Source organism: Oncorhynchus clarkii, chromosome 30, assembly GCF_045791955.1.
Source record: "Oncorhynchus clarkii lewisi isolate Uvic-CL-2024 chromosome 30, UVic_Ocla_1.0, whole genome shotgun sequence".
Lineage (NCBI taxonomy): Eukaryota > Metazoa > Chordata > Actinopteri > Salmoniformes > Salmonidae > Oncorhynchus > Oncorhynchus clarkii.
Window position 1 is genome coordinate 47,290,026 of NC_092176.1, and position 25,669 is coordinate 47,315,694.

At 47.7% G+C, this 25,669-nt stretch overlaps 1 protein-coding gene across 1 annotated transcript; it reads right to left on the bottom strand.

Moving 5' to 3' along the window:
- Positions 1-3,831: 3,831 nt before the first annotated feature.
- Positions 3,832-21,367, bottom strand: LOC139389599 (fructose-1,6-bisphosphatase 1a). Its single transcript, XM_071136442.1, has 7 exons — positions 21,142-21,367; positions 14,838-15,000; positions 13,721-13,813; positions 11,852-11,992; positions 7,748-7,885; positions 7,200-7,319; positions 3,832-4,678 (listed from the first exon to the last, which is right to left on the bottom strand). The coding sequence occupies exons 1-7, from the start codon at positions 21,309-21,311 to the stop codon at positions 4,478-4,480; spliced, it is 1,026 nt and encodes a 341-aa protein (XP_070992543.1). The 5' UTR covers positions 21,312-21,367; the 3' UTR covers positions 3,832-4,477.
- Positions 21,368-25,669: the final 4,302 nt, after the last annotated feature.

Sequence of the window (25,669 nt, forward strand, 5' to 3'; positions counted from 1 at the left end):
TGACTCATTATGTCTGGGGGAACAGCGGTTGACTCACTGTGTCTGGGGGAACAGCGGTTGACTCACTGTGTCTGGGGGAACAGCGGTTGACTCACTGTGTCTGGGGGAACAGCGGTTGACTCACTGTGTCTGGGGGAACAGCGGTTGACTCACTGTGTCTAGGGGAACAGCGGTTGACTCACTGTGTCTGGGGGAACAGCGGTTGACTCACTGTGTCTAGGGGAACAGCGGTTGACTCACTGTGTCTGGGGGAACAGCGGTTGACTCATTATGTCTGGGGGAACAGCGGTTGACATGGACGATTCACCTGGGACATTCACAAATGGGTCGCGGATCCATTCCTTCTCCTTCGTGGGTCTTTGGCGGTTGGGAAGTAGCGCTCGAGCTCGTTGACTGTGAAGCTAGATGATCGTGCACCAGCTGGGAGACGGACGGCCCAGTCTGTCTCTCCCAAAACCCTGCTGTTTGGAACATGCCAAATATGCCCCTGTCCATTCGCCGTCAACCACTTCCAGTTTGGCTTTGAATGCAGCCACTTTACCTGCACCAAGTTCAATGTAATTACTGCACAAATAGCATAGAATTGTATATAATTATTATTTTAAATTAGTTATTTATCCTTTCTGTGCGGCACGGTAGTGAATGTGCAGCGCCCCGATACCGGTCTGCGGCCCTGTGGTTGGGGACCGCTGCTCTAGTGTACAATGTGTCCTCATCTGAGGCATCATGGAAACTATTGGTCTCTGAGTTTATTGGACCTAAAGTTGTCTGAAAGAGTGTTGTGAGAATCGTTGATTTGCAGAGAAAATATCTAGTTATCACAAGACACAGTGTTATGTTGTTAGCCTATCAGTCTGGTTTATCTTTGCTGTTCATTTAAGACCATCTGACTCCAGGGTTCATTAGCCAAACGTTGCAGATAGAAATGCCATGAAAAGAGCCGAAACGATATCCTCTACAGGTCATAGAAATATGCTTACGTACAACAAACATATCAATCTGATCGTTCCAAAGCATCCTGCTGCACGAGCCCCTGGTGTTCAAATCAAATCAAATCAAATTTTATTTGTCACATACACATGGTTAGCAGATGTTAGTGCGAGTGTAGCGAAATGCTTGTGCTTCTAGTTCCGACAATGCAGTAATAACAAGTAATCTAACTAACAATTCCAAAACTACTGTCTTGTACACAGTGTAAGGGGATAAAGAATATGTACATAAGGATATATGAATGAGTGATGGTACAGAGCAGCATAGGCAAGATACAGTAGATGGTATCGGGTACAGTATGTACAAATGAGATGAGTATGTAAACAAAGTGGCATAGTATAGTATAAAGTGGCTAGTGATACATGTATTACATAAGGATACCGTCGATGATATAGAGTACAGTATATACGTATGCATATGAGATGAATAATGTAGGGTAAGTAACATTTATATAAGGTAGCATTGTTTAAAGTGGCTAGTGATATATTTACATCATTTCCCATCAATTCCCATTATTAAAGTGGCTGGAGTTGAGTCAGTGTCAGTGTGTTGGCAGCAGCCACTCAGTGTTAGTGGTGGCTGTTTAACAGTCTGATGGCCTTGAGATAGAAGCTGTTTTTCAGTCTCTCGGTCCCAGCTTTGATGCACCTATACTGACCTCGCCTTCTGGATGATAGCGGGGTGAACAGGCAGTGGCTCGGGTGGTTGATGTCCTTGATGATCTTTATGGCCTTCCTGTGACATCGGGTGGTGTAGGTGTCCTGGAGGGCAGGTAGTTTGCCCCCGGTGATGCGTTGTGCAGACCTCACTACCCTCTGGAGAGCCTTACGGTTGAGGGCGGTGCAGTTGCCATACCAGGCGGTGATACAGCCCGCCAGGATGCTCTCGATTGTGCATCTGTAGAAGTTTGTGAGTGCTTTTGGTGACAAGCCGAATTTCTTCAGCCTCCTGAGGTTGAAGAGGCGCTGCTGCGCCTTCTTCACGATGCTGTCTGTGTGAGTGGACCAATTCAGTTTGTCTGTGATGTGTATGCCGAGGAACTTAAAACTTGCTACCCTCTCCACTACTGTTCCATCGATGTGGATAGGGGGGTGTTCCCTCTGCTGTTTCCTGAAGTCCACAATCATCTCCTTAGTTTTGTTGACGTTGAGTGTGAGGTTGTTTTCCTGACACCACACTCCGAGGGCCCTCACCTCCTCCCTGTAGGCCGTCTCATCGTTGTTGGTAATCAAGCCTACCACTGTTGTGTCGTCCGCAAACTTGATGATTGAGTTGGAGGCGTGCGTGGCCACGCAGTCGTGGGTGAACAGGGAGTACAGGAGAGGGCTCAGAACGCAACCTTGTGGGGCCCCAGTGTTGAGGATCAGCGGGGAGGAGATGTTGTTGCCTACCCTCACCACCTGGGGGCGGCCCGTCAGGAAGTCCAGTACCCAGTTGCACAGGGCGGGGTCGAGACCCAGGGTCTCGAGCTTGATGACGAGCTTGGAGGGTACTATGGTGTTGAATGCCGAGCTGTAGTCGATGAACAGCATTCTCACATAGGTATTCCTCTTGTCCAGATGGGTTAGGGCAGTGTGCAGTGTGGTTGAGATTGCATCGTCTGTGGACCTATTTGGGTGGTAAGCAAATTGGAGTGGGTCTAGGGTGTCAGGTAGGGTGGAGGTGATATGGTCCTTGACTAGTCTCTCAAAGCACTTCATGATGACGGATGTGAGTGCTACGGGGCGGTAGTCATTTAGCTCAGTTACCTTAGCTTTCTTGGGAACAGGAACAATGGTGGCCCTCTTGAAGCATGTGGGAACAGCAGACTGGTATAGGGATTGATTGAATATGTCCGTAAACACACCGGCCAGCTGGTCTGCGCATGCTCTGAGGGCGCGGCTGGGGATGCCATCTGGGCCTGCAGCCTTGCGAGGGTTAACACGTTTAAATGTCTACTCACCTCGGCTGCAGTGAAGGAGAGACCGCATGTTTTCGTTGCAGGCCGTGTCAGTGGCACTGTATTGTCCTCAAAGCGGGCAAAAAAGTTATTTAGTCTGCCTGGGAGCAAGACATCCTGGTCCGTGACTGGGCTGGGTTTCTTCCTGTAGTCCGTGATTGACTGTAGACCCTGCCACATGCCTCTTGTGTCTGAGCCGTTGAATTGAGATTCTACTTTGTCTCTGTACTGGCGCGTAGCTTGTTTGATAGCCTTGCGGAGGGAATAGCTGCACTGTTTGTATTCGGTCATGTTACCAGACACCTTGCCCTGATTAAAAGCAGTGGTTCGCGCTTTCAGTTTCACACGAATGCTGCCATCAATCCACGGTTTCTGGTTAGGGAATGTTTTAATCGTTGCTATGGGAACGACATCTTCAACGCACGTTCTAATGAACTCGCACACCGAATCAGCGTATTCGTCAATGTTGTTATCTGACGCAATACGAAACATCTCCCAGTCCACGTGATGGAAGCAGTCTTGGAGTGTGGAGTCAGCTTGGTCGGACCAGCGTTGGACAGACCTCAGCGTGGGAGCCTCTTGTTTTAGTTTCTGTCTGTAGGCAGGGATCAACAAAATGGAGTCGTGGTCAGCTTTTCCGAAAGGGGGGCGGGGCAGGGCCTTATATGCGTCGCGGAAGTTAGAGTAACAATGGTCCAAGGTCTTTCCTCCCCTGGTTGCGCAATCGATATGCTGATAAAATTTGGGGAGTCTTGTTTTCAGATTAGCCTTGTTAAAATCCCCAGCTACAATGAATGCAGCCTCCGGATAAATTGTTTCCAGTTTGCAGAGAGTTAAATAAAGTTTGTTCAGAGCCATTGTTGTGTGGTGAAATGAGATACAACATTCTGTTTGGTACAGCACCACCGAGGTTTATTATTCACATGCTTCATCATCCCAAACAATATCTGTGTCAAGGCACATATCTTATATACTGCATAGAGGTAACATTAGGTCTGTCATTTAGTAGTACTGATAAATAGTTCACACACTGGTTCCCCATAGTGGTCTGAGAAGGTACTGCAAATTCCTTGAAAATAAATGACAATGAAGGAATAAGGGGAAAATGTTCTCTTCCCCTTCAGTTCCTGGTCCAGGATGGGAAGTAGTTGGTGGCTATCTTGGTTTACTTATTCTTTGGTCTGGGTGGTGAGGCATGAGGGTGTATCTTTGGTCTAGTCTAGTGGTTGATGGAGTGTTGGTGTATCGTTGGTCACTTGGTCAACAGCATGCTGATCCCGTTGAGTCTTATAAGTGATAGAGAATCTTTGGTCTCTTGGTTTATAATGGGTCTTTACATAGGGAGTGTGTACCTGCTTGGTCCCTAGTTACTAGGACCCTAGTTACCATTGTTGGCCTGGTGTGTGCGGTCCCTAGTTACCATTGTTGGCCTGGTGTGTGCGGTCCCTAGTTACCATTGTTGGCCTGGTGTGTGCGGTCCCTAGTTACCATTGTTGGCCTGGTGTGTGCGGTCCCTAGTTACCATTGTTGGCCTGGTGTGTGCGGTCCCTAGTTACCATTGTTGGCCTGGTGTTTTTGGTATATATCCAGGTACTCCTGGACGTCACTAGGTGACCCCAGCACCACGGGAACTCTCTGGTGGATGTTGATTGGCTGAATGTCCAGGACGTTCTGACTTCCTGTGGTTGCCATACCGCCCGCCTGCTCGATGATGAACGCCATGGGGTTGCACTCATACAGCAGACGCAGCTAGAACACAGAGAACACTTAATATTACAGAATATCTTCCTAATATTGAGTTCACCCCCTTTTTCCCTCAGAACAGCCTCAATTCATCAAGGTGTCCAAAGCGTTCCACAGGCCCATGTTGACTCATGCTTCCCACAGCTGTTTCAAGTTCGCTGGATGGTCTTTTGGGTGGTGGACCATTCTTGATACACACAGGAAACGGTTGAGTTTGAAAACCCCAGAACTGTTGCAGTTCTTGACACAAACTGAAGCACCTGGAACCGCACCTATTACCATAACCCACTTAAATCTTTCGTCCACCCTCTGAACACAATCCATGTCTCAGTTGTCTCAGATTAAAGAAGGATTTTTAAACCTGGTCTCCTCCCCTTCATCTACACTGATTGAAGTGGATTTAACAGGTGACATCAATAAGGGATCATAGCTTTCACCTGGACAGTCTGTCATGGAAAGAACAGGTGTTCATAATGGCCTGGTATTCATAGCAGACTTTGAAAAGTCAACTGGAATTTATATATACATGCCTGGACTATTTTAAATTGAGAATCTCTTTAACCCATTGTATAAGTTATGTATAGTAAACTCCAGGTGTAAAATAGTAACTAATGGCTACTTCTCAGAAAGCATTAAATTGTCAAGAGGAGAAAAACAAGGTTGTCCGCTATCAGCATATCCATTTATCATATTAAAATCAGATCCAACAATAATAAAAGGGGCTAGAAATTCAGGGCTTAAAAACAAAGCTGTCATTGTATCCATGGTCTGATGGTGATGAGGGTATACTCGTTATTCATATCCCAAAAGAAAGTAATGATCTCACTACAGTAGATTTTAATATTAAGTTAACAAATCACCCTAATTCATTCTTTAGTCATATCCCAGTTCATCTATTTACTTATGGTCCTGCCTACACCTAACAACATGTTTAAATTATGAGCCAAAAAATATTCCACTTATTTGGAACAAGCCAGAAAAAATTTAACAGGCCTATTTATACAATGAATTCAGAGGGCAGAAATGATTAAGTATTAAAGCATTAGACCTCACTAAAGGCTTCAGTCATACTTAAATCCAAACTGGTTTTCCAGAAAATTAGTAAGAATGACCTTTTCCCATTTAGTCAGATTACAACCTCTCACTCTGTTATTTGATAACGAAATAATCTCCAGAATATCTCTATTTTTTAAAACAAGCCATAGGAAGTTGTTTGCAATTTCAGTTTAATCCACGAGAAAATACCAAATATACTAATTGATTTATGTATGAGGATACAACCATCCCAGCTCTGTAGATTTTGCTGCGAAGAGAATGATTAGATCACTTGTTTTGGTGCTGTCCTCATGTGGCTTGTTTTTAGTGTAATATATATATATATATATATATATATATATATATATATATATATATATATATATATATATATATATATATATTAATCTATGGATTTCACATGACTGGGCAGGGGCACAACCAAATCCTGAATGAGTTTTTCCCTAACAAAAGGGCTTGATTACAGACAGAAATACTCCTCAGTTTAATCAGCTGTCCAGGTCTCAGATGATCCCGCACGTTAAGAAGCCATATGTGGATGTCCTGGGCTCTAAAATGACGTTGGAGGCAGCTTATGGTAGGGAAATGCACATTCAATTATCTGGCGGATATTCCTGCAGTTAGCATGCCAATTGCACGTGTAGCCGATGTGAAATGGCTAGCTAGTTAGCGGTGGTGCGCGCTAGTGGCGTTTCAATCACTTGCTCTGAGACCTTGAAGTAGTGGTTCCCCTTGCTCTGCAAGGGCCGCGGCTTTTGTGGAGTGATGGGTAACGATGCTTCGAGGGTGACTGTTGATGTGTGCAGAGCGTCCCTGGTTCGCGCCCAGGTCGGGGCCGGACGTAAATTCTATACTGTTACACACGCTTCCTCAAAACTTGCGGTGTGTTGTGACAAAACTGCACATTTTAGAGTGGCCTTTTATTGTCCCCAGCACAAGATGCACCTGTGTTATGATGCTTCTTGATATTCCATCTTGGCAAAGGAGAAATGCTAACGGGTGAAAACAAGTTTGTGCACAACATATGAGAGAAATCAGCGTTTTGTGCGTATGGAACATTTCCGTGATCTTTTATTTCAGCTCATGGAACCAACACTGTACATGTTGAGTTTATTTTTTTGTTCTGTATAAATTGGAAGTAGAAGCCTAAGTATTGTTATCCATTAGTTTACTCCAATTAGGGGAGGGGTGGTAGGGTTAGGGGACAATAATAAATATATTTTTCAACAGAACCACATCCTTACACACAACCGTCACTGTTCTGAAGACATCACTGTTGTGACATGAACACCACCTCTATTTCCCCTGTTTCCCCAGAGGCTCCAGCTCTTCTGCTTTCAGCAATAGAGGAGATGAACACACATTGATCACATTGTGACCCTCCACATTAGGAAACTAAACAAGCCAGGACACAAAGCTACAACATCTTGACCCATCTTTCCCCTTGAGAGGGTTAGAGGTCAGGGCCCACCTTTCCCTCGGGGCTCTTGACGTTAGCAGGGTAGAGGAAGATTCCTCCGTAGACCAGGGTCCTGTGGACGTCTGCTACCATAGAACCCACATAGCGGGCACCGTACGGGGCACTGCCATCCTGAGACACAGAGTAAGGGTTAGCCCCTGAACCACAAACACAGTTACAGTCTAAATGGTTAGCCAATAACAGGGGGACATTTCACCATTGTAGCTGTTCTGTATACAGACAGTTTCAGATGTTTATGAGAAAATAATCTCAAGTAAGGAAGTACCTTGGCTAGACGCAAGCCTAAACTCGGGGAACTACTTTGTGTGCATGTACCTCGGGAAACTACTTTGTGTGCATGTACCTCGGGGAACTACTTTGTGTGCATGTACCTCGGGGAACTACTTTGTGTGCATGTACCTCGGGGAACTACTTTGTGTGCATGTACCTCGGGGAACTACTTTGTGTGCATGTACCTCGGGGAACTACTTTGTGTGCATGTACCTCTGGGAACTACTTTGTGTGCATGTACCTCGGGGAACTACTTTGTGTGCATGTACCTCGGGGAACTTCTTCTTTTGCAGGTACTCCGTGACAGCGGGGTCAAAGTATTTGGCGTATCCTTCATTCAGACTGTAGATATTCCCTTTCGGTTTGATCTTTAGATCTCTGTCCACCAGAATGAACTCACCTATGGCCTGACAGAGATAGATATATAAACGATCCAATCACCGGACAGACAGCTGGATACATAAACATGAATGATCCAATCACCGGACAGACAGCTGGATACATTAACATGAATGATCCAATCACCGGACAGACAGCTGGATACATTAACATGAATGATCCAATCACCGGACAGACAGCTGGATACATTAACATGAATGATCCAATCACCGGACAGACAGCTGGATACATAAACATGAATGATCCAATCACCGGACAGACAGCTGGATACATAAACATGAATGATCCAATCACCGGACAGACAGCTGGATACATAAACATGAATGATCCAATCACCGGACAGACAGCTGGATACATAAACATGAATGATCCAATCACCGGACAGACAGCTGGATACATTAACATGAATGATCCAATCACCGGACAGACAGCTGGATACATTAACATGAATGATCCAATCACCGGACAGACAGCTGGATACATAAACATGAATGATCCAATCACCGGACAGACAGCTGGATACATTAACATGAATGATCCAATCACCGGACAGACAGCTGGATACATAAACATGAACGATCCAATCACCGGACAGACAGCTGGATACATTAACATGAACGATCCAATCACCGGACAGACAGCTGGATACATTAACATGAATGATCCAATCACCGGACAGACAGCTGGATACATTAACATGAATGATCCAATCACCGGACAGACAGCTGGATACATTAACATGAATGATCCAATCACCGGACAGACAGCTGGATACATTAACATGAATGATCCAATCACCGGACAGACAGCTGGATACATTAACATGAATGATCCAATCACCGGACAGACAGCTGGATACATTAACATGAATGATCCAATCACCGGACAGACAGCTGGATACATTAACATGAATGATCCAATCACCGGACAGACAGCTGGATACATAAACATGAATGATCCAATCACCGGACAGACAGCTGGATACATTAACATGAATGATCCAATCACCGGACAGACAGCTGGATACATTAACATGAATGATCCAATCACCGGACAGACAGCTGGATACATTAACATGAATGATCCAATCACCGGACAGACAGCTGGATACATTAACATGAATGATCCAATCACCGGACAGACAGCTGGATACATTAACATGAATGATCCAATCACCGGACAGACAGCTGGATACATTAACATGAATGATCCAATCACCGGACAGACAGCTGGATACATTAACATGAATGATCCAATCACCGGACAGACAGCTGGATACATTAACATGAATGATCCAATCACCGGACAGACAGCTGGATACATAAACATGAATGATCCAATCACCGGACAGACAGCTGGATACATAAACATGAATGATCCAATCACCGGACAGACAGCTGGATACATAAACATGAATGATCCAATCACCGGACAGACAGCTGGATACATAAACATGAATGATCCAATCACCGGACAGACAGCTGGATACATAAACATGAATGATCCAATCACCGGACAGACAGCTGGATACATAAACATGAATGATCCAATCACCGGACAGACAGCTGGATACATTAACATGAATGATCCAATCACCGGACAGACAGCTGGATACATTAACATGAATGATCCAATCACCGGACAGACAGCTGGATACATAACATGAATGATCCAATCACCGGACAGACAGCTGGATACATAAACATGAATGATCCAATCACCGGACAGACAGCTGGATACATTAACATGAATGATCCAATCACCGGACAGACAGCTGGATACATTAACATGAATGATCCAATCACCGGACAGACAGCTGGATACATAAACATGAATGATCCAATCACCGGACAGACAGCTGGATACATAAACATGAACGATCCAATCACCGGACAGACAGCTGGATACATTAACATGAACGATCCAATCACCAGACAGACAGCTGGATACATTAACATGAACGATCCAATCACCGGACAGACAGCTGGATACATTAACATGAACGATCCAATCACCGGACAGACAGCTGGATACATTAACATGAATGATCCAATCACCGGACAGACAGCTGGATACATTAACATGAATGATCCAATCACCGGACAGACAGCTGGATACATAAACATGAATGATCCAATCACCGGACAGACAGCTGGATACATAAACATGAATGATCCAATCACCGGACAGACAGCTGGATACATAAACATGAATGATCCAATCACCGGACAGACAGCTGGATACATTAACATGAATGATCCAATCACCGGACAGACAGCTGGATACATTAACATGAATGATCCAATCACCGGACAGACAGCTGGATACATAAACATGAATGATCCAATCACCGGACAGACAGCTGGATACATAAACATGAATGATCCAATCACCGGACAGACAGCTGGATACATTAACATGAATGATCCAATCACCGGACAGACAGCTGGATACATTAACATGAATGATCCAATCACCGGACAGACAGCTGGATACATTAACATGAATGATCCAATCACCGGACAGACAGCTGGATACATTAACATGAATGATCCAATCACCGGACAGACAGCTGGATACATTAACATGAATGATCCAATCACCGGACAGACAGCTGGATACATAAACATGAATGATCCAATCACCGGACAGACAGCTGGATACATAAACATGAATGATCCAATCACCGGACAGACAGCTGGATACATAAACATGAATGATCCAATCACCGGACAGACAGCTGGATACATTAACATGAATGATCCAATCACCGGACAGACAGCTGGATACATTAACATGAATGATCCAATCACCGGACAGACAGCTGGATACATTAACATGAATGATCCAATCACCGGACAGACAGCTGGATACATTAACATGAATGATCCAATCACCGGACAGACAGCTGGATACATAAACATGAATGATCCAATCACCGGACAGACAGCTGGATACATTAACATGAATGATCCAATCACCGGACAGACAGCTGGATACATAAACATGAATGATCCAATCACCGGACAGACAGCTGGATACATTAACATGAATGATCCAATCACCGGACAGACAGCTGGATACATAAACATGAATGATCCAATCACCGGACAGACAGCTGGATACATTAACATGAATGATCCAATCACCGGACAGACAGCTGGATACATTAACATGAATGATCCAATCACCGGACAGACAGCTGGATACATTAACATGAATGATCCAATCACCGGACAGACAGCTGGATACATTAACATGAATGATCCAATCACCGGACAGACAGCTGGATACATAAACATGAATGATCCAATCACCGGACAGACAGCTGGATACATAAACATGAATGATCCAATCACCGGACAGACAGCTGGATACATAAACATGAATGATCCAATCACCGGACAGACAGCTGGATACATTAACATGAATGATCCAATCACCGGACAGACAGCTGGATACATTAACATGAATGATCCAATCACCGGACAGACAGCTGGATACATTAACATGAATGATCCAATCACCGGACAGACAGCTGGATACATTAACATGAATGATCCAATCACCGGACAGACAGCTGGATACATTAACATGAATGATCCAATCACCGGACAGACAGCTGGATACATTAACATGAATGATCCAATCACCGGACAGACAGCTGGATATATTAACATGAATGATCCAATCACCGGACAGACAGCTGGATACATTAACATGAATGATCCAATCACCGGACAGACAGCTGGATACATAAACATGAATGATCCAATCACCGGACAGACAGCTGGATACATTAACATGAATGAAAGGTCCAGTAAGAGTTATAACAGCTGCGGGTAGAGGAAGGTACTCAAGGGGACAAGCAGTAGTTGACTTCCTGAGCTATAACAGCTGCAGTGATGTGGGTAGAGGACAGTACTCAAGGGGACAGTAGTTGACTTCCTGCCCGGTAATGGGTATGTACTGACCGGGTCCAACATGAAGCAGTTGACCCCCTGCCCAGTGGACAGTACCATCATGGTGGCGCTGCCATAGAGGGCGTATCCAGCCGCAACGATGTTCCTCCCGGGCTGCAGCGCGTCGTTCTCACACGGGTCGTCCTCTGTCGTCTGGAACACACACCGGACTATTGGTTGATTGATTTGATCATTACAGTGGTGAGAAACAGGACGTGAACCCTTTGGAATTACCTGGATTTCTGTATAAATTGGTCATAACATTTGGTCTGATCTTCATCTAGGGTCACAACAATAGACAAACACCATCTGCTTAAACTAATAACACAAACAATTGTACGTTTTCATGTCTTTATTGAACACACCGTGTAAACATTCACAGTGCAGGGTGGGAAAAGTACGTGAACCCCTGGATTTAATAACTGGTTGACCCTCCTTTGGCAGCAATAAACTCAACCAAATGTTTTCTGTAGTTGCGAATCAGACCTGCACAAAGGTCAGGAGGAATTGTGGACCATTCCTCTTTACTAAACTGTTTCAGTTCAGCAATATTCTTGGTATAATAATATTCTTGGTATGTCTGGTGTGAACCGCTCTCGAGGTCATGCCACAGCATCTCAATCGGGTTGAGGTCAGGACTCTGACTGGGCCACTACAGAAGGTGTATTTTCTTCTGTTGAAGCCATTTTGTTGTTTATTTACTTCTGTGTTTTGGGTCGTTGTCCTGTTGCGTCACCCAACTTCAGTTGACAGATAGCCTAACATTCTCCTGTAAAATGTCTTGATAAACTTGGGAATTCATTTTTCCTTCGATGAGAGCAAGCTGTCCAGGCCCTGAGGCAGCAAAGCAGCCCCAAACCATGATGCTCCCTCCACCATTTTACAGTTGGGTTGAGGTTTTGATGTTGGTGTGCTGGGCCTTTTTTTCTCCACACATAGTGTTGTGTGTTCCTTCCAAACAACTCAACTGTAGTTTCATCTGTCCACGTAATATTTTGCCAGTAGCGCTGTGGAACATCCAGCTCTTTTGCAAACTTCAGACCTGCACCAATGTTTTTTTTGGACAGCAGTGGTTTATTCCGTGGTGTCCTGCCCTGAACACACTTCTTGTTTAGTGTTTTACCTATCGTAGACTCGTCAACAGAGATGTTTGCACGTTCCAGAGATTTCTGTAAGTCTTTAGCTGACACTAGGATTCTTCTTAACCTCATTGAGCATTCTGCACTGTGCTCTTGCAGTCATCTTTGCAGGACGGCCACTCCTAGGGAGAGTAGCAACAGTGCTGAACTTTCTCCATTTATAGACAATATGTCTTACTGTAGACTGAAGTACATCAAGGCTTTTAGAGATACTTTTGTAACCTTTTCCTGCTTTATGCAAGTCAACCATTCTTAATCTTAGGTCTTCTGAGATCTTTTGTTCGAGGCATGGTTGATATCAGGCAATGCTCCTTGTGAATAGCATCCAAATGTTGACTGTTTTTATAGGGCAAGGCAGCTCTAACCAACATCTACAATCTCATCTCACTGATTGGACTCCAGGTTAGCTGACTCCTGACTCCAATTATCTTTTGGAGAAGTCATTAGCTATTGGGGGGTTCACATACTTTTTACAACCGATACAATGATTAAATGATGTATAATTTCTGTGTTTTAGTTTAAGCACACTGTGTTTGTCTATTGTTGTGACTTAGATGAAAATCAGTTCACATACTTTTTCTTGCCACTGTATAAGCTAAATACATTAGGTCTCAAAGCACCTTATAGAACACATCCATACAAACCCAGCCTGGTCAAACACACTGACCGCTGGGTTCACCTTCTGTTTGGTTAAAAACAAGGTGAGATATGGCTCCTGTAGAGAAGCCTATAGAATACAGACCTTTCTAAAGACAGCAAAGATGGTGCCGATGGAAGCCAAGCAGTCGATGTTGGAGGAACCATCCAGAGGGTCAAAACACACCACGTATTTACCCTGGAGGAGAGACCAGGGGAGTCAAAACACACCACGTATTTACCCTGGAGGAGAGACCAGGGGAGTCAAAACACACCATGTATTTACCCTGGAGGAGAGACAAGGGGAGTCAAAACACACCACGTATTTACCCTGGAGGAGAGACAAGGGGAGTCAAAACACACCACGTATTTACCCTGGAGGAGAGACAAGGGGAGTCAAAACACACCACGTATTTACCCTGGAGGAGAGACAAGGGGAGTCAAAACACACCACGTATTTACCCTGGAGGAGAGACAAGGGGAGTCAAAACACACCACGTATTTACCCTGGAGGAGAGACAAGGGGAGTCAAAACACACCACGTATTTACCCTGGAGGAGAGACAAGGGGAGTCAAAACACACCACGTATTTACCCTGGAGGAGAGACAAGGGGAGTCAAAACACACCACGTATTTACCCTGGAGGAGAGACCAGGGGAGTCAAAACACACCACGTATTTACCCTGGAGGAGAGACCAGGGGAGTCAAAACACACCACGTATTTACCCTGGAGGAGAGACCAGGGGAGTCAAAACACACCACGTATTTACCCTGGAGGAGAGACCAGGGGAGTCAAAACACACCACGTATTTACCCTGGAGGAGAGACAAGGGGAGTCAAAACACACCACGTATTTACCCTGGAGGAGAGACAAGGGGAGTCAAAACACACCACGTATTTACCCTGGAGGAGAGACAAGGGGAGTCAAAACACACGACGTATTTACCCTGGAGGAGACCAGATAAAAATTATAATTTGTATTATGCTCATCAGTGCAGGGATAGAACCAAAATGTGGACTTTCTGGTGGGTTGCCCCGCCCCCCTGCTCTAAACAGCAATGCTGCCAGAATTTGAATAACCTTTGATCCAATAACTAATTTTCGTCTGGTTCTACTATCATCCCTCTGACACCAGAACAACAACAGCGTTAGTTATTCGTCTGTCTGGTTCTACTATGAACGTGATATCGTACCTCTGACACCAGAACAACAGCGTTAGTTACCTGTCTGTCTGGTTCTACTATGATGGCTGTGTCATCCTCCTCTGACACCAGGACACAGGATGTGAAGGAGGATTTGATCATGTTGATAACCAGGTTGTTAGACAGGATGTCCAGCTTCTTCACCTGGTCCCCCGTCACATTGGTGCTGCCCGCTATGCCATACCTGGGAAGACGAGAGGAGACGCAATTAGTACCCACTACCCATCTCATTGGTGCTGCCCGCTGTGCCATACCTGTCAACCAGGGGAGAGACAGAACCGCTACCCCCTAACCACCGCTACCCCCTAACCACCGCTACCCCCTAACCACCGCTACCCCCTAACCACCGCTACCCCCTAACCACCGCTACCCCCTAACCACCGCTACCCCCTAACCACCGCTACCCCCTAACCACCGCTACCCCCTAACCACCGCTATCTCCTAACCACCGCTACCTCCTAACCACCGCTGCCTCCTAACCACCGCTGCCCCCTAACCACCGCTGCCTCCTAACCACCGCTACCCCCTAACCACCGCTACCCCCTAACCACCGCTACCTCCTAACCACCGCTACCTCCTAACCACCGCTGCCTCCTAACCACCGCTACCTCCTAACCACCGCTACCTCCTAACCACCGCTGCCCCCTAACCACCGCTGCCCCCTAACAACCGCTGCCTCCTAACCACCGCTATCTCCGCTGCCTCCTAACCACCGCTGCCCCCTAACCACCGCTACCCCCTAACCACCGCTACCACCTAACCACCGCTACCTCCTAACCACCGCTACCCCCTAACCACCGCTGCCCCCTAACCACCGCTGCCTCCTAACCACCGCTATCTCCGCTACCACCTAACCACCGCTACCCCCTAACCACCGCTACCCCCTAACCACCGCTGCCCCCTAACCACCGCTGCCCCCTAACCACCGCTGCCCCCTAACCACCGCTGCCCCCTAACCACCGCTGCCCCCTAACCACCGCTACCCCCTAACCACCGCTACCCCCTAACCACCGCTGCCCCCTAACCACCGCTGCCCCCTAACCACCGCTGCCCCCTAACCACCGCTGCCCCCTAACCACCGCTGCCCCCTAACCACCGCTACCCCCTAACCACCGCTACCCCCTAACCACCGCTACCCCCTAACCACCGCTACCCCCTAACCACCGCTACCCCCTAACCACCGCTACCACCTAACCACCGCTACCTCCTAACCACCGCTACCTCCTAACCACCGCTACCTCCGCTACCTCCTAACCACCGCTACCTCCTAACCACCGCTGCCTCCTAACCACCGCTACCTCCTAACCACCGCTACCTCCGCTACCCCCTAACCACCGCTGCCTCCTAACCACCGCTACCTCCTAACCACCGCTACCTCCTAACCACCGCTATCTCCGCCACCACCTAACCACCGCCGCCTCCTAACCACCGCCGCCTCCTAACCACCGCCGCCTCCTAACCACCGCCGCCTCCTAACCACCGCCGCCTCCTAACCACCGCCGCCTCCTAACCACCGCCGCCTCCTAACCACCGCCGCCTCCTAACCACCGCCGCCTCCTAACCACCGCTGCCTCCTAACCACCGCTATCTCCGCTACCACCTAACCACCGCTGCCCCCTAACCACCGCTACCCCCTAACCACCGCTACCCCCTAACCACCGCTATCTCCGCTACCACCTAACCACCGCTACCTCCTAACCACCGCTACCTCCTAACCACCGCTACCTCCTAACCACCGCTGCCTCCTAACCAACGCTGCCTCCTAACCACCGCTGCCTCCTAACCACCGCTGCCTCCTAACCACCGCTACCTCCTAACCACCGCTACCTCCTAACCACCGCTGCCCCCTAACCACCGCTGCCTCCTAACCACCGCTGCCTCCTAACCACCGCTATCTCCGCTACCACCTAACCACCGCTACCTCCTAACCACCGCTACCTCCTAACCACCGCCACCTCCTAACCACCGCCGCCTCCTAACCACCGCCGCCTCCTAACCACCGCCGCCTCCTAACCACCGCCGCCTCCTAACCACCGCCGCCTCCTAACCACCGCCGCCTCCTAACCACCGCTGCCCCCTAACCACCGCTATCTCCGCTACCACCTAACCACCGCTACCTCCGCTACCACCTAACCACCGCTACCTCCTAACCACCGCTGCCCCCTAACCACCGCTACCCCCTAACCACCGCTGCCTCCTAACCACCGCTACCACCTAACCACCGCTGCCCCCTAACCACCGCTGCCCCCTAACCACCGCTGCCCCCTAACCACCGCTGCCCCCTAACCACCGCTACCTCCTAACCACCGCTACCTCCTAACCACCGCTACCTCCTAACCACCGCTGCCTCCTAACCACCGCCGCCCCCTAACCACCGCCGCCCCCTAACCACCGCCGCCCCCTAACCTCCGCCGCCCCCTAACCTCCGCCGCCCCCTAACCACCGCCGCCCCCTAACCTCCGCCGCCTCCTAACCTCCGCCGCCCCCTAACCACCGCCGCCCCCTAACCTCCGCCGCCCCCTAACCACCGCCGCCCCCTAACCACCGCCGCCCCCTAACCACCGCCGCCCCCTAACCACCGCCGCCTCCTAACCACCGCCGCCTCCTAACCACCGCCGCCTCCTAACCACCGCCGCCTCCTAACCACCGCTGCCCCCTAACCACCGCTGCCCCCTAACCACCGCTGCCCCCTAACCACCGCTGCCTCCTAACCACCGCTGCCTCCTAACCACCGCTATCTCCGCCACCACCTAACCACCGCCGCCTCCTAACCACCGCCGCCTCCTAACCACCGCCGCCTCCTAACCACCGCCGCCTCCTAACCACCGCCGCCTCCTAACCACCGCCGCCTCCTAACCACCGCCGCCTCCTAACCACCGCCGCCTCCTTACCACCGCCGCCTCCTAACCACCGCCGCCTCCTAACCACCGCCGCCTCCTAACCACCGCCGCCTCCTAACCACCGCCGCCTCCTAACCACCGCCGCCTCCTAACCACCGCCGCCTCCTTACCACCGCCGCCTCCTAACCACCGCCGCCTCCTAACCACCGCCGCCTCCTAACCACCGCCGCCTCCTAACCACCGCCGCCTCCTTACCACCGCCGCCTCCTTACGCCGCTTTCATTTTTTAAAATTTTTTTAAAATTTATTTTCATACTAAGCCGTATCCTGGGGATCATCAACTAGATTCAGCTGGGGGCCAATTTCCTTGGGGAGTGGATGGTCGTGGTGCCGGAACGTAATTACAAATCATTTGTAGACTGCAAATTGGCAGCAACAAGCACAGACAGTCTGACTAAAACATAATAATTTCAAACCTTGCTGAGGAAAAATTATCTACACACAACACACCATAATTACAAAGCAAAAACCGTTTTTCATAAATGTTTGCAAATGTATATATAAAAAATAAAAATCTAAAAAGGTGTTTTTGCTTCGTCATTATGGTGTGTTGTGTGCAGATATGCCTACAAACCTGACTCAGTTACACCAGATCGGTCAGGAGGAATGGGCCAAAATTCACCCAACTTATTGTGGGAAGCTTGTGGAAGACTACCCGAAACATTTGACCCAAGACAAACAATTTAAAGGCAATGCTACCAAATACTAATTGAGTGTATGTAAACTTCTGACCCACTGGGAATGTGATGAAAGAAATACAAACTGAATTAATAATTCTCTCTACTATTATTCTGACATTTCACATTCTTAAAATAAAGTGGTGATCTTAACTGACCTAAAACAGGGAATTTTTACTTGGATTAAATGTCAGCAATTGTGAAAAACTGAGTTTAAATGTATTTGGCTACAGTGTATGTAAACTTCCCACTTCAACTGTACCTGTCTCTAATGAGAGACAGATTAGTCCTGTCTGTTGATGTGCTGGTTTTAGTTGACCAGTGCTCTTTCACAAAAACAACTCCACATTACCACATGTAAAGAAATATGTGCCAAGTGTGATACTGCAATTTTGAAATGAGGAAGTGAGTGCGATTGTGTATACCAAAAACACTGTCCTTCTCTCAGCACATATCAAAGCTGCAGGCTAAAGTTACATCTAGACTTGGTTTCCTCTATCGTAATCACTCCTCTTTCACCCCAGCTGCCAAACTAACCCTGATTCAGATGACCATCCTATCCATGCTAGATTACGGAGACATCATTTATAGATTGGCAGGTAAGGGTGCTCTCAAGAGGCTAGATGTTCTTTACCATTCGGCCATCAGATGTGCCACCAATGCTCCTTATAGGACACATCACTGCACTCTATACTCCTCTGTAAACTGATCATCTCTGTATACCCGTCACAAGACCCACTTGGTTGATGCTTATTTATAAAACCCTCTTAGGCCTCACTCCCCCCTATCTGAGATACCTACTGCAGCCCTCATCCTCCACATACAACACCCGTTCACTCCCCCCTATCTGAGATAACTACTGCAGCCCTCATCCTCCACATCCAACACCTGTCCTGCCAGTCACTTTCTGTTAAAGGTCCACAAAGCAAACACATCCCTGGGTAGCTCCACTTTTCAGTTCACTGCAGCTAGCGACTGGAACGAGCTGCAACAAACACTCAAACTGGACAGTTTTATCTCAATCTCTTCATTCAGAGACTCAAATCATGGACACTCTTACTGACAGTTGTCAATTTTGTCAACGGGACAACAGTAACAACAATAACCAAGGGTAAAAATAACCAGATATTCAACAATAACAATAAGCATACAGTAGAGGACATGTGCAGGTTGATTGGTCTGTCAGACACTGTCCCTCATCTTATGACAGGCAGCAATGTAGTGCGCTGCCAACCCACAGCTCTCTGCGTCCTCCCCCAACAGGACGGGAGCCTACTCTCATCAGAGAGGTCTTTGAAACCATGAATAAGGGATTAAAATTTGGGGAAAAGACAATAATTGTTCTATATTTTTTGACATTTTGTCAGGAAATGCAGCTCCGTCTCAGGTTCTGCTGTTGTGCAGTGGTTGCACAGCCTTTCCTCTACAGGGAGCCAGGTTCTGCTGTGGTGCAGTGGTTGCACAGCCTTTCCTCTACAGGGAGCCAGGTTCTGCTGTGGTGCAGTGGTTGCACAGCCTTTCCTCTACAGGGAGCCAGGTTCTGCTGTGGTGCAGTGGTTGCACAGCCTTTCCTCTACAGGGAGCCAGGTTCTGCTGTGGTGCAGTGGCTGCACAGCCTTTCCTCTACAGGGAGCCAGGTTCTGCAGTGGTTGTACAGCCTTTCCTCTACAGGGATCCAGGTTCTGCTGTGGTGCAGTGGTTGCACAGCCTTTCCTCTACAGGGAGCCAGGTTCTGCAGTGGTTGTACAGCCTTTCCTCTACAGGGATCCAGGTTCTGCTGTGGTGCAGTGGTTGCACAGCCTTTCCTCTACAGGGAGACAGGTTTTCCTCAGGTGTCTACAGGTGTCTACCCTTCTCAATGGCAAGGCAGTGGTCACTGAGCCTGTACTTTGTCAAGGTTTTTCTAAGGTTTTGATCAGTAACCATGGTCAAATAGTTGGCAACAGTGTACTGTCGATTTAGGGCCAGATAGCACTGCATTTTGCTTTGTGTTTGTGCTTCCCAATAAGCAATGTAGTTTTGTTTTGATTGTGTTATAATTTGGTTTATTCTGATTGATTGGATGTTCTGATCAGGAAGCTTCAGTGTGTTAGTAGAACAGGTTAGTGAACTCAGCCCCAGGACCAGCTGGATGAGGGGACTGAGGCTTCAGTGTGTTAGTGAACTCAGGACCAGCTGGATGAGGGGACTATTTTCTTTGCTCAGCTCTTGGCATTGCAGGGCTTGGTAATTATATGAGAGGGGGGTCACTGTATTTTAGATGTTTCCAAAACTTAAAATGCTCTTTTTTTAGTTTTCATTATTAGCGGATATTGGCCTAATTCTGCCCTGCATGCATTGATTGTAGTTTTCCTCTGGACATGTAGGAGAATCATACAGAACTCTGCATGCAGCGTTTCGATTGGGTGTTTGTCCCATTTGAGGAAATCTTGTTTTGCAAGTGGACCCCACACCTCGCTGCCATAAAGTGCAATTGGTTCAATGACAGGCAATTCGTTTCAGCCAAATTTGAATAGCTATTTCAATTTGAATTTGAATGGCGTAAGTTTCCCTGCGGTCTGTCTCTCATTCAACTGATTCCGTTCCAGCCATTCCCGCGAGCCCGTCCTCACCAACAAGTTCCTTACGTGGATATGGTGCATCTGAAACTTCATTCTGTGTGTAAATTGTCTCTCCAATGAGAGAGCGAGACAGACAAGTCCTATTTTGTTGAAGGCATGCCTGCTAAGTGTGATGATAATTACTTACAGGTTGGCGATGCCAGCTTTCCTCACCGCGGTGGAGATGGCTTTGACGGCCGTGCACATCGAGTTGAGCAGGGTAGTGAGCTCCCCTGTCCCCTTCGCTTTCCTCCCTTCCTCCAGCACAAACCGGGTTAAAGTCACCACGTTGGTATCAAAAGAGCCTCGGTCAGACATGACTGCAAAGATCGTAGAGCGGCGGGCCAGAAGAGTCCTGAATGATAATGTTGACTACAAATCAAACAATTAAATGCCTGACTGTTAACACGGAACTTTGAGATAAGAGAGCGTAGTGAAGACAGGACAGCCAATCCGAAGTGAAAGCGCACAGGGAAAGAGGAGTGGCCGGCCGGGTGGAAACAATGGGTTATTCGATTATGCTGAGCCGTGGGGCACCGGTCTATGGCCCGTGACATAAACGGGCAAAAGCGGTAGGCTTCTTCTTCCTCTGTGGGGTTTATCGTGATTGGCATCGAACACTATGGTGCATTACCGCCACCTACTGAACCCCCCCCCTCCCACTGAAAAAATGACCTACAGAAGTATAAAGAGGGGTTCCTGCATCACATGCACCTTCTCGGTGGAAAACACAGCGTCCTTTGTAGGGGACAATGCCGTCTGTAACCAACAATGGACTGAACTGACACTGTAGCTAGAATGGGAGGGTAAATAATAGACTCTCTCATGCCTGAAATCAAGCTGAAGCTGAGTGAATGCACAGTGTGCGCGCTTTGTCACAAAGTTGGAAGCACAGAATAATCTAGAATGTCATTGTATGCTGTAGCGTTAAGATTTCCCTTCACTGGAACTAAGGGGCCTGGACCATGAAAAACAGGCCAAACCATTATTCCTCCTCCACCAAACTTTACAGTTGGCACTATGCATTGGGGCATGTAGCGTTCTCCTGGCATCCACCAAACCCAGGTTTGTCCGTTGGACTGCCAGATGGAGAAGAGTGAGTCATCAAATCAAATCAAATCAAATTTTATTTGTCACATACACATGGTTAGCAGATGTTAATGCGAGTGTAGCGAAATGCTTGTGCTTCTAGTTCCGACAATGCAGTAATAACCAACAAGTAATCTAGCTAACAATTCCAAAACTACTACCTTATAGACACAAGTGTAAGGGGATAAAGAATATGTACATAAAGATATATGAATGAGTGATGGTACAGAGCGGCATAGGCAAGATACAGTAGATGGTATTGAGTGCAGTATATACATATGAGATGAGTATGTAAACAAAGTGGCATAGTTAAAGTGGCTAGTGATACATGTATTACATAAAGATGCAGTAGATGATATAGAGTACAGTCTATACATATACATATGAGATGAATAATGTAGGGTATGTAAACATTATATTAGGTAGCATTGTATAAAGTGGCTAGTGATATATTTTACAACATTTCCCATCAATTCCCATTATTAAAGTGGCTGGAGTTGAGTCAGTGTGTTGGCAGCAGCCACTCAATGTTAGTGGTGGCTGTTTAACAGTCTGATGGCCTTGAGATAGAAGCTGTTTTTCAGTCTCTCGGTCCCAGCTTTGATGCACCTGTACTGACCTCGCCTTCTGGATGATAGCGGGTTGAACAGGCAGTGGCTCGGGTGGTTGTTGTCCTTGATGATCTTTATGGCCTTCCTGTGACATCGGGTGGTGTAGGTGTCCTGGAGGGCAGGTAGTTTGCCCCCGGTGATGCGTTGTGCAGACCTCACTACCCTCTGGAGAGCCTTACGGTTGTGGGCGGAGCAGTTGCCGTACCAGGCGGTGATACAGCCCGACAGGATGCTCTCGATTGTGCATCTGTAGAAGTTTGTGAGTGCTTTTGGTGACAAGCCAAATTTCTTCAGCCTCCTGAGGTTGAAGAGGCGCTGCTGCGCCTTCTTCTCGATGCTGTCTGTGTGGGTGGACCAATTCAGTTTGTCTGTGATGTGTTCGCCGAGGAACTTAAAACTTACTACCCTCTCCACTACTGTTCCATCGATGTGGATAGGGGGGTGTTCCCTCTGCTGTTTCCTGAAGTCCACAATCATCTCCTTAGTTTTGTTGACGTTGAGTGTGAGGTTATTTTCCTGACACCACACTCCGAGGGCCCTCACCTCCTCCCTGTAGGCCGTCTCGTCATTGTTGGTAATCAAGCCTACCACTGTTGTGTCGTCCGCAAACTTGATGATTGAGTTGGAGGCGTGCGTGGCCACGCAGTCGTGGGTGAACAGGGAGTACAGGAGAGGACTCAGAACGCACCCTTGTGGGGCCCCAGTGTTGAGGATCAGCGGGGTGGAAATGTTGTTGGAGGGCACTATGGTGTTAAATGCAGAGCTGTAGTCAATGAACAGCATTCTCACATAGGTATTCCTCTTGTCCAGATGGGTTAGGGCAGTGTGGTTGAGATTGCATTGTCTGTGGACCTATTTGGGCGGTAAGCAAATTGGAGTGGGTCTAGGGTGTCAGGTAGGGTGGAGGTGATATGGTCCTTGACTAGTCTCTCAAAGCACTTCATGATGACGGAAGTGAGTGCTACGGGGCGGTAGTCGTTTAGCTCAGTTACGTTAGCTTTCTTGGGAACAGGAACAATGGTGGCCCTCTTGAAGCATGTGGGAACAACAGACTGGGATAGGGATTGATTGAATATGTCCGTAAACACACCAGCCAGCTGGTCTGCGCATGCTCTGAGGGTGCGGCTGGGGATGCCGTCTGGGCCTGCAGCCTTGCGAGGGTTGACACGTTTAAATGTTTTCCTCACGTCGGCTGCAGTGAAGGAGAGTCTGGATGTTTTAGTTGCGGGCGTGTCAGTGGCACTGTATTGTCCTCAAACCGGGCAAAAAAGTTATTTAGTCTGCCTGGGAGCAAGACATCCTGGTCCGTGACAGCACTGGTTTTCTTCCTGTAATCCGTGATTGACTGTAGACCCTGCCACATGCCTCTTGTGTCTGAGCCGTTAAATTGAGATTCTACTTTGTCTCTATACTGACGCTTAGCTTGTTTGATTGCCTTGCGGAGGGAATAGTTACACTGTTTGTATTCGGTCATGTTTCCGGTCACCTTGCCCTGATTAAAAGCAGTGGTTCGGGCTTTCAGTTTCACACGAATGCTGCCATCAATCCACGGTTTCTGGTTTGGGAATGTTTTAATCGTTGCTATGGGAACGACATCTTCAACGCACGTTCTAATGAACTCGCTCACCGAATCAGCGTATTCGTCAATGTTGTTGTCTGACGCAATACGAAACATATCCCAGTCCACGTGATGGAAGCAGTCTTGGAGTGTGGAATCAGATTGGTCGGACCAGCGTTGAACAGACCTCAGCGCGGGAGCTTCTTGTTTTAGTTTCTGTCTGTAGGCAGGGATCAACAAAATGGAGTCGCGGTCAGCTTTTCCGAAAGGAGGGCGGGGCAGGGCCTTATATGCGTCGCGGAAGTTAGAATAGCAGTGATCCAAGGTTTTTCCAGCCCTGGTTGCGCAATCGATATGCTGATAAAATTTAGGGAGTCTTGTTTTCAGATTAGCCTTGTTAAAATCCCCAGCTACAATGAATGCAGCCTCCGGATAAATGGATTCCAGTTTGCAAAGAGTCAAATAAAGTTCGTTCAGAGCCATCGATGTGTCTGCTTGGGGGGGAATATATACGGCTGTGATTATAATCGAAGAGAATTCCCTTGGTAGATAATGCGGTCGACATTTGATTGTGAGGAATTCTAAATCAGGTGAACAGAAGGACTTAAGTACCTGTATGTTGTTATGATCACACCACGTCACGTTAACCATGAAGCATACGCCCCCGCCCCTCTTCTTACCAGAAAGATGTTTGTTTCTGTCTGCGCGATGCGTGGAGAAACCCGTTGGCTGCACCGACTCCGATAGCGTCTCTCCAGTGAGCCATGTTTCCGTTAAGCAAAGAACGTTACAGTCTCTGATGTCCCTCTGGAATGCTACCCTTGCTCGGATTTCATCAACCTTGTTGTCAAGAGACTGGACATTGGCGAGAAGAATGCTAGGGAGTGGTGCACGATGTGCCCGTCTCCGGAGTCTGACCAGAAGAACGCTCCGTTTCCCCCTTTTACAAAGTTGTTTTTTTGGGTCGCCGGCTGGGATCCATTCCATTGTCCTGGGTGAAAGGCAGAACACAGGATCCGCTTCGCGAAAGTCATATTCTTGGTCGTACTGATGGTGAGTTGACGCTGCTCTTATGTTCAGTAGTTCTTCTCGACTGTATGTAATGAAACCTAAGATGACCTGGGGTACTAATGTAAGAAATAACACGTAAAAAAACAAAAAACTGCATAGTTTCACTCGGTAGTGAGTGTTGCACCCGAGGACAGATGATGCGCTTCAGCACTCGGCGGTCCCGTTCTGTGAGCTTGTGTGGTCTACCACGTCCCGGCTGAGGCGTTGTTGCTTCTAGACGTTTCCACCTCACAATGACAGCACTTACAGTTGACTGGGACAGCTCTAGCAGGGCAGAAATTTGACAAACTAACTTGTTGGAAAAGTGTCACGCTATGACGGTGTCACATTGAAAGTCACTGAGCTAT

Coding starts and splice junctions, on each gene's coding strand:
- LOC139389599 (XM_071136442.1), bottom strand. CDS start 21,311: ATGTCTGACCGAGGCTCTTTTGATACCAACGTGGTGACTTTAACCCGG. Junction 11,993..13,720: donor TCTTTGCTGTCTTTAGAAAG/GTCTGTATTCTA, acceptor TGTGTGTTCCAG/ACGACAGAGGACGACCCGTG. Junction 4,679..7,199: donor TCAAGAGCCCCGAGGGAAAG/GTGGGCCCTGAC, acceptor TCTGTGTTCTAG/CTGCGTCTGCTGTATGAGTG.